The sequence below is a fragment of the Mya arenaria genome, chromosome 9 (genome assembly GCF_026914265.1).
Source record: "Mya arenaria isolate MELC-2E11 chromosome 9, ASM2691426v1".
In the NCBI taxonomy this organism is placed as follows: domain Eukaryota; kingdom Metazoa; phylum Mollusca; class Bivalvia; order Myida; family Myidae; genus Mya; species Mya arenaria.
The window spans coordinates 71682786-71698572 of record NC_069130.1 but is presented as its reverse complement, the minus strand read 5'-3'; the positions used below and the strand labels follow the sequence as shown (position 1 = coordinate 71698572).

Genomic DNA, 15787 nt, shown 5'->3' with positions numbered 1-15787 from the left:
GTCACTGTGACCTTGACCTTAAGCCCAATGACCCCTAAAATCAATAGGGACCATCTTCTGGCCAGGCCCAACCTCCAAGTCAAGTTTGAGGGCCATGGGTGCAGGCATTGTCGAGTTATCACTCGGACAACCTTTTACCATTCCAGGTCACTGTGAACTTGACCTTTGGCCTGCTGACCCCCAAAAACCATAGGGGTCATCTCCTGGTCAGGCCAATTCTCCAAGTCAAGTTTTAGGGCCATGGGTGCAGGCATTGTTGAGTTATCACTCGGACAACCTTTACCATTCAAGGTGACTGTGACCTTGACCTTTGGCCTGATGACCCCCAAAAACAAAAGGGGTCATGTACTGGTCAGGCCCAATTCCAAGTCAAGTTTGAGGGCCATGGGTGCAGGCATTGTTGAGTTATCACTCGGACAAGCTTTAAAATTATTTTACTATTAAAGGTCACTGTGACCTTGACCTTTGACCCGATGACCCCCAAAATCAATGGGGGTCATCTACTGGTCAGGCCCAACCTTCATGTGAAGTTTGATGACCATACGTCCAGGAATGGTTGAGTTATCACTCGGACAAGCTTTGGTCTACCGACGGACCAACCAACCGACCGACATGCCTGTGCAAAGCAATAAACCCCTCTTCTTCGAAGGGGGGCATAAAAAGCAGTTTTTCTTGAAATATAAACAAAATCTTGACCAGACTTACTCTTTCACAGCATAATGAAGGCATACAAAAGTTAAAACATGTATACTTGCCATTATATTAGCTGTTTTGACCTGATTTTGTATTTTTCCCAAAGTCGACTTTTTTTCCCAGTTTGCAAGGCACAGGCGGTAAAAATAATTCCAAAAAAATCACTGCATTACCACATACCTTATGTCGTAGTGGACATGGGTAGCGCTAATATTGCTAATATGTCTGACTGTTGAGCGTTTTGACACCAATGCAATAACATACCCTTTGAAAAAACAGACAAGCTGCTATTGTTGGTTCCGCATGCTTTGAGAAACCTGATACAGTGTATAGAAAATATCAAGCAAATCATGCTATTGTGGTACGAATGTCTTTTTGGGACATTTATATATACACATAAACAACAACACATGAACGTCAACTGTTTGTTATATTTAAATTACCTATGCATTTTGTAAAATAGTCAAACCAAATAATACACTTGTTTCCAACCAACACTTATTACAATGATGTTTATACAGCTGAGTGTAGTGGACACTTGCTTCAAAATGCTTCACAGACTCCTCATACCAAATGTAATACATTTAAACACGGCAGGCAACACCTGTCTTAAAGTATAACCATGTGTATGATCAAAATGTTGAATGAATGTCTAGACAACAGCAGACATAGACCTCAGAAACCGACTTTAACAGGGTGTGGTTCACTTTTGGCAACACACTTTCCTATCTAGACTCAAAATATCGAGAGAAAAAAATCCGAACTCTTCACAGAAAATTTAAAAAATTGCTCTCTGAACGAAATACTCAACAAATTCGGAATGGTTTCATAGCATAGCAGACAGAAGCTGAGTGAAATTAATAAAATATCTTTAAAATATCTCCATAGTTAGTTTATTATAATAATTTGTTTCAGCTTGATTTGGAAGAAAGCTTTAGCTTATACAATCACTTTTGAGTCTGTTCCCTGGGGACCAAACCCACAACCTCGTGGGTGACGAGAGGGGGGCATCTATACCGCTAGACCACTCCATTGCCCCTAGTTCAGATCAGATTACAGAACCCTCTACTTTTCTAGGTATTATCCGCATTAACAAGCCAACATGACAGAAATGGCATAAATGGCTGATCATACACATGGTTATAAATTAGAAAACCTTTTCGTTCTAATTTTGGTTCACAGTTGAAAATCAATTATATTTTACCATACACACACACTAACAAAGGGCACTAAACATTCAACACAGAAATATAGAAGAAAAAATATATATAAGATTAACCTGTCAATATATATGTAGATGAAAACCATTTCTAATGAAAAAAAGAAGATAAATAACAATATTTCAACGTTTCATAAACATGATTTTCCGTTTACTCAAAATGAAAAAACACACACAAGAAAGTAACACACACATGAAAATGTAGAAGGAATTCACAAACCTCAACAACTATACATGTTTTCTGTATTTACATATGGTATAACAACAGTTTCACCGCAATGTTGCCATTTTATGGTCTAATCTGCGTGGTTTTAATCACATATTAAGTTGCAGTCATGAACAGATAAACTTTTTCAAACTTTCATCCCAAATGGAGCTTGATGAAATTCAATGATGTGAGAAGTCTACATTTTCTTAAGATTTGAAAACAGACTATCAAACGGAATCATACACAGTCGAACCATGTTGGCTCGAACTCGCTTTGCTCGAATTCCTCGAACTAGGTGTAGAGGACCGATTTCTTTAAATTGAAGGTTAACAATTCCGTTTGGCTCGATTTTTCCGAGGCTCGATGTATTTCCGCCGGTCCCTGGGAGTTCGAGCCAACAGGATTCGACTGCATTAGACTCTGTTAGTATACTACGACTGTGTTTCATTTGTATTTTATAACAAGAAATGTTACTTTAAAAGTAAACACCATTTAAGGTACAGAATGTATCAAGTTGTACAGATAGGCTTGCCATTTCAATGAGCCATTGGTGATAATGTTAAATTTCGATGCCTGACGACCTCATAAATGTTGGTATCGTTTGAAAGAACATTAAGAGCTGAAAAATAATATCAATAAATTCAAAAAAAGGACACATTATAAAGTTATTTCTTGAATTTTTGTTCTATATTTCAACTGAAATCATTGTGATATTACTGACCTATTTGCAATCTTTTAATCCCTAGAAAATATGTCATTTTTGTCATTCATTTCTGTATATTTTTTGCATATACTGGTACTTTCTTTCTGGATAAAACCCCTTCAAATCATACAAGCATAATACAAAGTTGCAAGGCATTCAAAATTTACCTGATTATACACAGTATACCTTACACATAAAAAGCAAACAATTTAACAATTTCCTATAATATGTATCTTGATTATATTCTCTTAAAGGGATTTGTTCACTGATTTTATGTATGCATTTTTCCAAACTTCATTAAAATTGGTTTGTTTTCACATTTTGTCAACACAACCAGTCCAAACACATCTGGTGTGACTCTATAAACTGTGAACAAGTCCCTTGAAAGGTAAGCTTATTAGTTCCCTATGTTACTAGCAAAATAGAAAGAAACATTAGGCCGATTGTTCATCCATTGTTAGCTGAATTGTTGATAAATTTAAAATCTTTAATACTCTATATTATTCATGGACTTACATGTGATCGAAGGTACTTTACACAACTATTGAAACAACTGATTCACCTATGACTGTTTTATTGACCTATATCAGCACATGATAAAATAGTTGACCTTCAAAAGTTAACGATTCTGTTAACAACGTTGTTAATTTTGACAAAGTTCTGAACCATCGACCCATTGTGAACTGCCTGATGTATTAATCTTGAGGTTAACCAACACCAAACATTTAACAGAGTAAAGAAAACTGAACAACAAACTTTCTGTAAAACTGGAAGCATTATTTAGCATAAATAAGTCTGGTTAGACCTCTATATACATCTCTAGTATTGTAAAATACTAAGTATAAAGCTGCCAGTAGTTATAATATATATATTTACACTTGAAAAAGTTGAAACTCATCTATTCTGTGAAAAATACAGCCACAAAAAAACACCAACATTTACTTAACAACTATAGGTAGGAATAAACAATGTTGTCATTTACCACCTCAAATAAAGGCAATGCCATTTTTACATTCAAAGGGTAGTATACACTTCATGGTGGAATTTGAAAAGGTGTACGGCTCCTGAATTCTCATAAATCTTCTTTATTTCAGAGTTCTTATGATCTATGGAGTATATGGTATCATGTCAAACAAACTTATTCTTTACAATTTTGCATCCAAAGGAAAGTTTTTAAAGAGAAGAGAATGTCTTTGCTATGGAACAGATTTCATATTGCTATCTTAAAAAAAGGTTTTAATTAACAATTGAGACAGGTTCATTATAAAATTAGCTTAAAAAATATGGAAATATGCTAACATCATAATCTGTCTTATATTTAATACTATAACATGTTTTGCATTATCATCCCTTCAAATTTATGTTAAGAGTTTACCAAATTATAACAGCATTTAGTCATTGTCTACAATAAAACAACTTTATTTAACATCTGCTCTTTAAAAAAAGAATTTACAATTTACAATCTAATTAACATTAGAATGTTACAATGAGTACATATAATGCAGCCAATTTTAAAGAAAACAAAGTCGGTTCCCATCATTGTTCACTAATTTCCTTATTCAAGTTAAAATAACATGTCTGACACAAAAGCAAAGTATCATCTATTCAACTAAATCTTCGGATATTAGTAGTTAAATACATAAAATTCTATTTATTTTTCAAAATCAACAAAACCATACACGCATGATCAGGTGCACACCAAACATATGATTGTTTAAATATTACAATATTTACAGGATGGAATTAATGAAAACAACACTTATTCATTTTCTACAGAGGCAAAAAAACACCTTTAATTTAACATTCTTTTATACATGTACCTCGTAAATTTGAAGGGGAAAAAACAATAACAATAAGTCACCTTTGAAAATCTGGTGACTCTAGTGGTCAAATATTCTAGCAAATCAGTTCCAAAGTAGATATATTCATAGTTTAGTGCAACAATGATGTAACATCTTCTATTTCTATATATAGTCACAACTTCCTTGCAATAAGCCCTCCATATATAGATCTGGCCCCAATTTCTCGAAACTTTTTAAGTCCCTTATAACAGGATTAAGCTAATCTCACTATTTCTCTTTGTCTATAATTCGCGTAATATTAACTTCATTTAGAGTTATTCAACCTTAAATATGAATTTCTTTGATGGAGATCACAAATAACCATAATTCATTTACCAAAATCACATTTAAGTATGTGTTATGACTATTTGAAATACTAGTAAGCTACTTAAGCCTGTTAAGCTTAAAAAGTTTCGAGAACTTCGGGCCTGTACAATTTCTGATTGCCAATTTTTCAAGTTTGAACGTCCTTGAATTTACATTTTTTAATTTCGTCTCTAGTAGAAAAAAGCTTCAAAAATGATGCACAAGTCTGTTTTTAACCCTGCTATGTGAACAAACATGATTTTTTTACCAAAAATAGAACTATATTAAATACCAAGAATAAAGACTGTACAATATATATACTACGTAAAATACACACCTAATCACAAATATTTATAACAATAAAATGTACATGTAGCTAAACCACTGGTACCTTCATCTCTTGTTCTTCATTACTGAGGAAAAAAAACACTTAAGGATACAATTCTCTGTCTAACTTACTTCCTGTCAAAAGTGACATAACAGTGAAATTCAATGATTTTGTTTATCAGTTTATCACTGATCTTGTAAGTCAACAAGTAAGCTAAGAAATTTAACATGACTTTAATATTCATAACCTTTATCTAAAAACAATTCATCAAAATATTAATAGGAAAGCCACTAATAGTATCATACATAATTTCAGTCCTCGTAAATTCAGCCTGAAATCAATTTCATGAGTTTTAATACAGTACTCTTAAGTCTTGTACTTTTTGGATGATCAATTTAAAAACTTGAATTTACACATGTGTATTATCACTGTAATAATCGAATCAAATGCAGTATCCTTATAGTGTTTTTTTAACAATTCAAACTTTGCTTTAACTTCCTTTCTGTATCCTGTTATTTCCTTTATAAAAGAAATTATTTCGACTTCATCAACAGTTAAACCAACAATTAAACCGCATCCTGATTTAAAGTAGAAACTTTTCTGAGCTACTCTGAAACATCTAACATACTGCCTAGCCACAAGTCACATACACTCACAAAACACTAAGATAAAATTACAATATTTACAAGATAGTGCTACCAATATATAAACATTTTCTGCCATATTTTCCTGGTATTCTACAACACTTTATCTTTACCCAGACAAGCAAAATCCTACCTAATTCTTGCAAACGTTCTTATAAAATTCATACAAAGTAAAAATACAGTCATTTATAACAATATTTTTCTCTACAATGAATTGAAATGATCTTCCGAGGTAGCTTTTGATTGGTTTATACACATTACTAACCCATACCAAGTAAAATAACCATTTAGTCGTATTGATAAAAATCTAACCACATATTTACATCAATAACCAAAAAAAAAATCTGTTTAAAATTAATTAGAAATAGTTGATATAAGAATAAGATGTAAATATATTTAAAAGCATAAATATTGTACATATTAAAACAAGTAAGCCAAAATCATATCTTAGTGTTAAAACCATAGTTATTTTCAAATAACAGAGAAAAAATTAGGCAAAAGCAGCTAAATAGGAATAAAAGTTAAATTTTAAAAGGTATTTTCTTAATCTATCCACTCAATCAAAACAGTAATAAATATAGTTTTCTATACACACCCTAAAACATTTTATGTTCAACTCCACGCACCCCCAGTTTGTTTGGGCGGGGCAGCACCCCATCCTCCAACACCGGGACTTGTACTTTGAGGCTGCTGCATCTCCCCCGAAGGCTGATTCCCGCCCCATCCCAGGAAGTTGTTATTTCCTGCAGAGACCACTGCGCCTGCACTCACTGGTTGACCACTGCCAATATTGCCGAAGGACTGCGGAGGTTGTGCTTGATTGGTCGGTTGGGCCGGCTGGGCTTCCACAGCGGTCGGTATCGGAGGGGGTAAGGGTGTGCCGCCGCTCACTGGAGTTGGGCCACCTTGCTGATTAACCATCCCCACGGGGCCCCATCCACCCTGACCGCTCAACATGGCCTGGGCAGCAGCGATCATCGCGGGGTTCAGTTGAAATGCGCTGATATTCATCCCCATGTTATTGGGGACTCCTGGCGCAACCTGCCCTTGTAAATGAGGCTGTGCGGGGCCTCTTCCTCCACCTTGGCTCCAGGGTGTGTGACTATACCCTCCTTGACTGTAAGCTTGCTGACCGGCATTCATACTGCCTTTCCTAGCGTCCATTTGCTTGTCGTAAGTCTTAGGTGCAGCGTTGCTTATGTGCACACTTGCACCCTTGATAATATGGTCTTCCCCGCACAAGGATTGGGCTGTTTCAGCGTCGGAAAATGTCACAAAGGCAAAAGCTCGAAACGGTCTGGGTATAAATACATCAACAACTTCCCCATACTTGTTGAAATACGATCTGAGATCATCAGCGGTCATATCCTCTATGCAACGCCCCACAAACACTTTCCGATTCACCAGGTTGTCCTTCTGTTCCTGCAAGGTTATTAAATGTTGGAGTAATTCAGACTTATCTGAAATCATCCCACCCTATGTGTTTGTCCATTGACATTCCCTTTTTTGGTAGTATAATAATTTGTGCCAATAACAGTTCCAAGACAAAGCCAAGGTTAAAAAAATGGGTGATGTTAAGAGGTAAATATTCATTTTTGCAACATTCATTAGAGTCTTATGGTTGTTAACTTTAAAGACCTAAAGCAAATAATTATATCTGACTAAATCTCTGTGAATGTGTTCAGATAGTTCTGATAATTTATAAATTTTATTAGACTGTCTATTTATTTTTCTATTAAGAGCACTAACTAACATAACAGCTATTGCTAAGTAAAAGAGGCTTGGCTACAGCTGTAAACTTCACGATCACTTGGGGATGGAAATCAGATTCAGCAATGAAGTGGCAGTTCAAATGTTTAGTGTGATACTGTAATAAAGCCATCATAGCTTAGTGAGATTTTACGATGGTCTTGTTACATTTTCAATACCAATGTTGAAGAAAAAGATGAAATAATATATAAGACCTACCACTTTGGAGTTGGGTATACGAACATCACACCAACGGCCGTCTATGTGGTGTCGCTGGGCCATACACTTTACTTGGGCTTCATAGTCCGCAAACCGAATAAACCCAAACCCCTTTGAATGTGATGTCTTTGGATCTTTTTTCACCTGAAATGCACAATTTGTTAATGAATGCTAATAATTGACAAAAAATATTGAAGTAAGAAACAAGTTTTCAAGTAAACCTTTTGTCATCATGTCAACTTTTTGTACCAATGATATGCTGTCAAAGTCCTGAACATCTTAGACATCGATTCTGTATATTAATCAACTTACTAAAAATCAACAACCAGTACTTGTTGATTTTTAAAAATATTAATAAAATGTTATAACATCAATAGATTTTTCATACTTTGTGTGGTATTAAAAATACCTGAACTATTTTCAATAGATAAGTAGTCAAAGAAACCAAAACAAATTCTTTGCTAAAAGGAATGGATCACCATGACACCAAGCACTGGCACTGCTTAAACTTAAAAAAAACCTGATTCTTTCCATTTTAGAAATTATTTTGTACCTGAACCATAAGGAGTTCTCCAAACTGGGAGAAGTACTTTCGTAGATCCTCCTCCACACTCTTCCATGGCAGCCCGAGCACAATGAGATCGCTGCATTTCAGTGACCTTTCTCTTTTCCCTCGTGACCCCGTCACTGACGAAACATCCGACAAATCTTCACCCAGCTTCTTTTTGTTACCATCTGTTAAAGTAAATGGTAATATTGAGAAACAATTACAAAATGTTTTAAAGACAAGTGACCTGTGTATTTTTTTTTATTTCCAGCAATAAAGGGTGAGGGTAAAAAAGGCCAAATTCCAAAATGCCCAGTCCAGAAAAGCCCTTTTCTATTAACTGTCTTTAACACATGTTGTTTAGAAGCCGATATAATATTCTTTACAAGGGAAAAATAAATAAATCTGGAAAATAATTCTTATTTATACACTTACTACATACATTTAACTCAATTATGAGGTGGGTTTTTTTTCAATTTATATCATTAAAGATGTAACACATAAATAATATTTCAATATCTTGATCAATCTTTTCCTCCATAACAAAGCCTCGAAACATCATATACAAAACGTAACCAATAATGGTAACTTATCATTAACGACACACACCGAACTCATATACAACCTACTGCAACACAATATAGGTGTTTTCTTTTAAGTGGGCCTTTCTGGTAATGTGCATTTTTGGCCTGACACTTTCTTGATAACAAAATCTGGTTAATGTGTTATCTGTCAACAGACAAAATGATAATGTTGTTTTTTTTAAATATGACAAAAGATCATTGATTTGTTTGATTATAACTATTATGTTTTATCTTTTTATAAAAGAATGTGATACAACAAGGAATGGCCAAACCAAAATAACTATTAACGTAAAAAAATAATGGGAATTCCCCTGATTTCCACATATCAAAACAAACACGAGTTGCCTCCCCTAGCTGTCAATCCAAACTTTCAAAATCTTGCAATATTTTGCAGCGTTAAACAGCCCATTCCGAGAAATTTATGAATGAAAACTTTCACAAAAAGTTAAAACTAACGTTACCCTATCGTAAGGTATAAAAATTACACGGCAATTTATAAAAATATGGCAGAAATAGGTCAAAGAATTCGACGTATTTTCTGAAAATATCAACAGTTGTCAAAAGTGACGCTACAATTGACCACTTTATTACTGCATGATTTTGAGGTTAAAACGCATGCAAACCTTTCGGGAAGACTGCGATGTACATTCTATTTGACCATTCTGCGTCCGGAGGGTACAATCTGCCGTCCGAGAGGCGAATTCCTCTCATAGCACCGGAATCCGGATTGCGATATTTCAACCCACAAGAGCCAGGGAACTGCGCGTTCAAAGTGGACAACAAAAGCGTTCCGTCCTCCTCAAGCGGGACTTCCATCGACTCCTCCGACTCATCCTCGGCTACCTGAATGTAATTACTCATCCCTGGTGCTTTCAAAACAATTTAGTCCACTTAAAACCATCGAAAATCTGGGCATAAGCCCAACCCCCTTATTTCGCGGCTACCAAAGATGGCGTCGTCTGTTGACAAATTTTGTGATCACAGCGCCATCTTTTGGTGACCTAATTAATGGTTTCCGGCTTTTGAGCGTTGGCCCAAATCAATCATACAGAAGCAGGCAACCAAATAGAGCGGTACGGTTTCGAATGCAGTCTTGTACGAGTTATCTCGCTTTGACCGTTCAATTCAAAATTAACCACGATTAACCGAGTTTATTTATTTATTCATTTCATTCATTCGTTCGTTCGTTCGTTCGTTCGTTCGTTCGTTCGTTCGTTCGTTCGTTCGTTCGTTCGTTCGTTCACTCATTCATTCATTCTTTCAATCGTTCATTCATTCTTTCAATCGTTCATTCTTTCATTCTTTCATTCTTTCAATCGTTCATTATACGTTCATTCATCCATTCGTTTATCCATTCTGTCATGCATTCATTTATCTATATATTTATCTATGAATTTATTTATTTATTTATTATTTTTTTTAATTGCGCGTCTGTTCGCCCGAAATTCATCCACCCACCCATCAATCTATTTATTTATTTAATATGCACCCGAAACAAATCGGTGAGCATTGGCCGACTGTCCCCTATTTTGTGCATGCTAATATGGCAATATAACTTACCAAATGCTCACCATATGAAACCGAAGTGTAAAGCACATGCAATTACTCAAGTATAAACGACTATTTACTTGTTACGTATATACTGTAAATATCCTATATATCATTTCCATTTTTATAGGTTGTCTTTGTTCTAAGAGCTGAAATCAAATACCCAGGGTCGGTCCCAGAATTTGACGTTAGAGGGGGCGTAACTTAGGGGCGAAGGCTTTTGACTTACACCCCTCTCTCGGAACCGAAATTCCTTTTGTTCAAAGTGATAGTAGGATTTTTTTGGTTTTTGTTTTACCATTTCTTGACCGAAATGGTACATTTTGGGCGTACTTGATTACGTCTTTCTCATTTATTGATATAATTAGTCAACTTACATGAATTTGCCCCCATCCCCTGGATTCGCTAATGGCATTTTCGGCTACACGTTTTCCCTTTAATGTTATGCAACAACTACATTTTGAACACTTATTTCCAAGTATTGGTCGGGACAGTGTACTCAATTTGTATCAAGTATCGGTCGGGACCGGGTACTCAATTTGTATCAAGTATCGGTCGGGACCGGGTACTCAATTTGTATCAAGTATCGGTCGGGACCGGGTACTCAATTTGTATCAAGTATCGGTCAGGACCGGGTACTCAAATTGTAACAAGTATCGGTTGGGACCGGGTACTCAAATTGCACTATGTATCGGTCGGGACCGGGTAATCAGATTGCACCAAGTATCTATCGGGACCGGATACTCAAGTTGCACCAAGTATCGGTCGGGACCGGGTACTCGCATTGCACCAAGTATCGATCGGGACCTGTCGGGGCCGGGTACTCAAATAGTACCAAGTATCTGTCGGGACCGGGTACTCAAATAGTACCTAGTATCTGTCGGGACCGGGTACTCAAATTGTACCAAGTATATGTCGGGACCGGGTACTCAAATTGTACCAAGTATCTGTCGGGACCGGGTACTCAAATTGTACCAAGTATCGGTAGGGACCGGGTACTCAAATTGTACCAAGTATCGGTCGGGACCGGGTACTCAAATTGTACCAAGTATCGGTCGGGACCGGGTACTCAAATTGCACCAAGTATATATCGGGACCGGGTACTCAGATTGTACCAAGTATTGGGTACTCGAATTGCACCATGTATCGGTCGGGGCCGGGTACTCAAATTGCACCATGTATCTGTCGGGGCCGGGTACTCAAATTGCACCATGTATCGGTCTGGGCCGGGTACTCAAATTGCACCATGTATCGGTAGGGACCGGGTACTCAAATTGTACCAAGTATCGGTCGGGACCGGGTACTCAAATTGTACCAAGTATCGGTCGGGACCGGGTACTCAAATTGCACCAAGTATATATCGGGACCGGGTACTCAGATTGTACCAAGTATTGGGTACTCGAATTGCACCATGTATCGGTCGGGGCCGGGTACTCAAATTGCACCATGTATCTGTCGGGGCCGGGTACTCAAATTGCACCATGTATCGGTCTGGGCCGGGTACTCAAATTGCACCATGTATCGGTCGGGGCCGGGTACTCAAATTGCACCATGTATCGGTCGGGACCGGGTACTCAAACTGCACTATGTATCGGTCGGGACCGGGTACTCAGATGTACCAAGTATCTTTCGGGACCGGGTTCTCAAATTGTACCAAGTATTGGCCAAAACGTACCAGGCCACCGGGGACTAATCTATCCCTTACACAGAAGGAACACAAAATAAACAAAAACGCGTGGTTGCGAAATAGTACTCCTATAGATGTATCTCACTACACAACACCGCAGAGATGATGTTCATTTATATTTTTAACATTGAGACCCCTGTCAGTATATTTAATTTTAAAGAGGTACATGTGCCTTTTTTGAATAGGCCAATAGCGAGACAAGGGCTGCTATGTATCCAACACCCGGTTTCTCAGATAAAACAGGCAATGCATAGTCGATTTACTTTTTTTGTATTTCATACATTACAATAATTATATGTCTAAGTTCATATTTACCTTGTTGGTCAGTTTGTAACAAGGAAAGCGGTTGAAATAATTTTCTTTTTTACGACGATGTTATGTTTGCATATAATAACAACAGTCTCTTTCGTATTGATATTGCACTCGGGTGTCATCTTTTTAGGGGAGGTGGGGGTAAAATATCTTTACATCGGTTGTTACATTTTTTTTGCAACTAAACTGATAACATTTACTTGCGAAACAATTTAGCATATCGGCATCTTGCTACATTATTTCTTTATGTACACGAGTCTATTGTGCAAATTATGATGTTCTTAGAACCTATATAGCATCCATATTTCAGGGAAACACCAGCTATATTTTTTCCGCCTAATTACCCTATAATCTCCAACTTCCGCGTGAAAATTAGTGCACGCATTTACCAAAAATCACTTCTGACAACAAAATAGTTTTATCTTGAAAATCAAATACCGAAACATCCTAACATATGTTTACTAATCGTATTATTTGCTTTGAGATGAAATTTTACGGAAAGACAAGAACCTTTTTCGGAATATAATACACTTTCTTTCTCACTGTATTCTTTGAAGAAGAGCTATGTTTGTTTACTAGGAAAATATTATAATCATTGTGAATATTACAGTTCAGATTACTGCTACTGCTGCTGCCGTCCCTGCCCCTGCTGGTGTGCCTGCTACTGCTGCTGTGCCTGCTACTGCTGCTGCTGCCCCTGCCCCTGCTGCTGTGCCTGCTACTGCTGCTGTGCCTGCTACTGCTGCTGCTGCCCCTGCCCCTGCTGCTGTGCCTGCTACTGCTGCTGTGCCTGCTACTGCTGCTGCTGCCCCTGCCCCTGCTGCTGTGCCTGCTACTGCTACCGTCCCTGCCCCTACTGCTGTGCCTGTTACTGCTGCTGCTGTCCCTGCCCCTGCTGCTGTGCCTGCTACTGCTGCCGTCCCTGCCCCTGCTGCTGTGCCTGCTACTGCTGCTGCTATCCCTGCCCCTGCTGCTGTGCCTGCTACTGCTGCCGTCCCTGCCCCTGCTGCTGTGCCTGCTACTGCTGCTGCTGTCCCTGCCCCTGCTGCTGTGCCTGCTACTGCTGCCTTCCCTGCCCCTGCTGCTGTGCCTGCTACTGCTGCTGCCGTCCCTGCCCATGCTGCTGTGCCTGCTACTGCTGCTGCCGTCCCTGCCCATGCTGCTGTGCCTGCTACTGCTGCTGCTGCCCCTGCCCCTGCTGCTGTGCCTGCTACTGCTGCTGCTGCCCCTGCCCCTGCTGCTGTGCCTGCTACTGCTGCTGTGCCTGCTACTGCTGCTGCTGCCCCTGCCCCTGCTGCTGTGCCTGCTACTGCTGCTGTGCCTGCTACTGCTGCTGCTGCCCCTGCCCCTGCTGCTGTGCCTGCTACTGCTGCCGTCCCTGCCCCTACTGCTGTGCCTGCTACTGCTGCTGCTGTCCCTGCCCCTGCTGCTGTGCCTGCTACTGCTGCTGTCCCTGCCCCTGCTGCTGTGCCTGCTACTGCTGCTGCTATCCCTGCCCCTGCTGCTGTGCCTGCTACTGCTGCCGTCCCTGCCCCTGCTGCTGTGCCTGCTACTGCTGCTGCTGTCCCTGCCCCTGCTGCTGTGCCTGCTACTGCTGCCTTCCCTGCCCCTGCCCCTGCTGCTGTGCCTGCTACTGCTGCCGTCCCTGCCCCTGCTGCTGTGCCTGCTACTGCTGCTGCTGTCCCTGCCCCTGCTGCTGTGCCTGCTACTGCTGCCTTCCCTGCCCCTGCTGCTGTCCCTGCCCCTGCTGCTGTGCCTGCTACTGCTGCCTTCCCTGCCCCTGCTGCTGTGCCTGCTACTGCTGCTGCCGTCCCTGCCCCTGCTGCTGTGCCTGCTACTGCTGCCGTCCCTGCCCCTGCTGCTGTGCCTGCTACTGCTGCCTTCCCTGCCTCTGCTGCTGTGCCTGCTACTGCTGCTGCCGTCCCTGCCCCTGCTGCTGTGCCTGCTACTGCTGCTGTTCCTGTGAGTTCTTCTACTGCTGCTGCTGTTCCTAATACTTCTGATTTTCATGCTGCTGCTGTTGCTGCGGCTTTAGCTGCTGTTTTCTCTACTGCTGCTGTTCCTGTTACTGCTGCTGTTATTGTTACTGCTGCTGTTCTTGTTACTGCTGCTGTTCCTGCTGTTGCTGCTGTTACAGTCCCTGCTACTGCTACTGTTCCTGCTACTGCTGCTATTCCTGTTACCGCTACTACTACTGCAGTTCCCGATTATGTTGCTACTACTACTGTTTTTCCTGCTTCTGTTGCTACAACTACTGCTTTTCCTGCTTTTGTTGCTGCTACTACTGCTTTCCTGCTTCTGTTGCTGCAACTACTGCTTTTCATGCTTCTGTTGATGCTACTACTACTTTTCCTGCTTCTGTTGCTGATACTACTGCTTTACCTGCTTCGGTTGCTACTACTACTGCTTTTCCTGCTACTTCGGATGTCCCTGCTACTGATGCTGTTCCCGCTACCACTGCTGCTTTTCTAGCTACTGCTACTCCTTTTTAATTTTCCTTTTACTGGTTATACTCATGCTACTGCTGTTGTTCCTGCTATTGCTGTTGTTCCTGCTACATCTGCTGTTGTTCATGCTACATCTGCTACTGTTCCTGCTACATCTGCTGTTGTTCCTGCTACAAATGCTGCTGTTCCTGCTACTACTGCTGCTGTTTCTGTTACATCTGCTGTTGTTCCTGCTACTGCTGCTGTTCCTGCTACTGATGTTGTTCCTGCTACATCTGCTGTTTTTCCTGCTATTGCTGCTTTTCCTGCTACTGCCGTTGTTCCTGCTACACCTGCTGTTGTTCCTGCTACATCTGCTGCTCTTCATGCTACTGTTTTTATTCTTGCTACATCTGCTGCTCCTCCTGCTAGATCTGTTGTTGTTCCTGCTACATCTGCTGTTGTTCCTACAACTGCTTTTGTTCCCGCTACATCTGCTGTTGTTCCTGCTACTGCTGTTGTTCCTGCTACATCTGTTTTTCCTGCTACATCTGCTGCTGTTCCTGCTACTACTGCTGCTGTTCCTGCTACTGCTGTTGTTCCTGCTACATCTGTTGTTGTTCCTGCTACATCTGCTGCTGTTCCTGCTACTACTGCTGCTGTTCCTGCTACTACTGCTGCTGTTCCTGCTACGTTTGCTGCTATTCTTGAATACGTCTGATGTTTCTGCTACTACTGCTGCTACGTTTGCTGCTATTCTTGAATACGTCTGA

The 15787-nt window shown here is 39.8% G+C and overlaps 3 protein-coding genes across 3 annotated transcripts; 2 read left to right on the top strand and 1 right to left on the bottom strand.

Annotated features, from left to right (window-relative positions):
* Positions 1-1110: 1110 nt before the first annotated feature.
* LOC128246660 (TAR DNA-binding protein 43-like) lies at positions 1111-10031 on the bottom strand. The gene is made up of 4 exons (XM_052964971.1): positions 9665-10031; positions 8464-8645; positions 7911-8054; positions 1111-7364 (listed from the first exon to the last, which is right to left on the bottom strand). Exons 1-4 carry the CDS (start codon positions 9900-9902, stop codon positions 6555-6557), a joined length of 1374 nt encoding a protein of 457 aa, XP_052820931.1. The 5' UTR covers positions 9903-10031; the 3' UTR covers positions 1111-6554.
* Positions 10032-12035: 2004 nt separating this feature from the next.
* Positions 12036-14554, top strand: LOC128246348 (uncharacterized). Its single transcript, XM_052964537.1, has 2 exons — positions 12036-12089; positions 13199-14554. Exons 1-2 carry the CDS (start codon positions 12036-12038, stop codon positions 14552-14554), a joined length of 1410 nt encoding a protein of 469 aa, XP_052820497.1.
* A 549-nt stretch (positions 14555-15103) lies between these two features.
* On the top strand, positions 15104-15787 carry LOC128246347 (copy number protein-like). The gene has a single exon (XM_052964536.1). It carries the CDS (start codon positions 15104-15106, stop codon positions 15785-15787), a length of 684 nt encoding a protein of 227 aa, XP_052820496.1.

Bases quoted from the DNA above. Each gene is read 5' to 3' on its own strand.
- LOC128246660 (XM_052964971.1), bottom strand. From the start codon at position 9,902: ATGAGTAATTACATTCAGGTAGCCGAGGATGAGTCGGAGGAGTCGATG. The intron at 8,646-9,664 runs GTTTGCATGCGT...TTACTTTAACAG, and splicing joins CATCGCAGTCTTCCCGAAAG to ATGGTAACAAAAAGAAGCTG. The intron at 7,365-7,910 runs GTAGGTCTTATA...ATAACCTTGCAG, and splicing joins GTATACCCAACTCCAAAGTG to GAACAGAAGGACAACCTGGT.
- LOC128246348 (XM_052964537.1), top strand. From the start codon at position 12,036: ATGTATCTGTCGGGGCCGGGTACTCAAATTGCACCATGTATCGGTCTG. The intron at 12,090-13,198 runs GTACTCAAATTG...TGAATATTACAG, and splicing joins CATGTATCGGTCTGGGCCGG to TTCAGATTACTGCTACTGCT.
- LOC128246347 (XM_052964536.1), top strand. From the start codon at position 15,104: ATGCTACTGCTGTTGTTCCTGCTATTGCTGTTGTTCCTGCTACATCTG.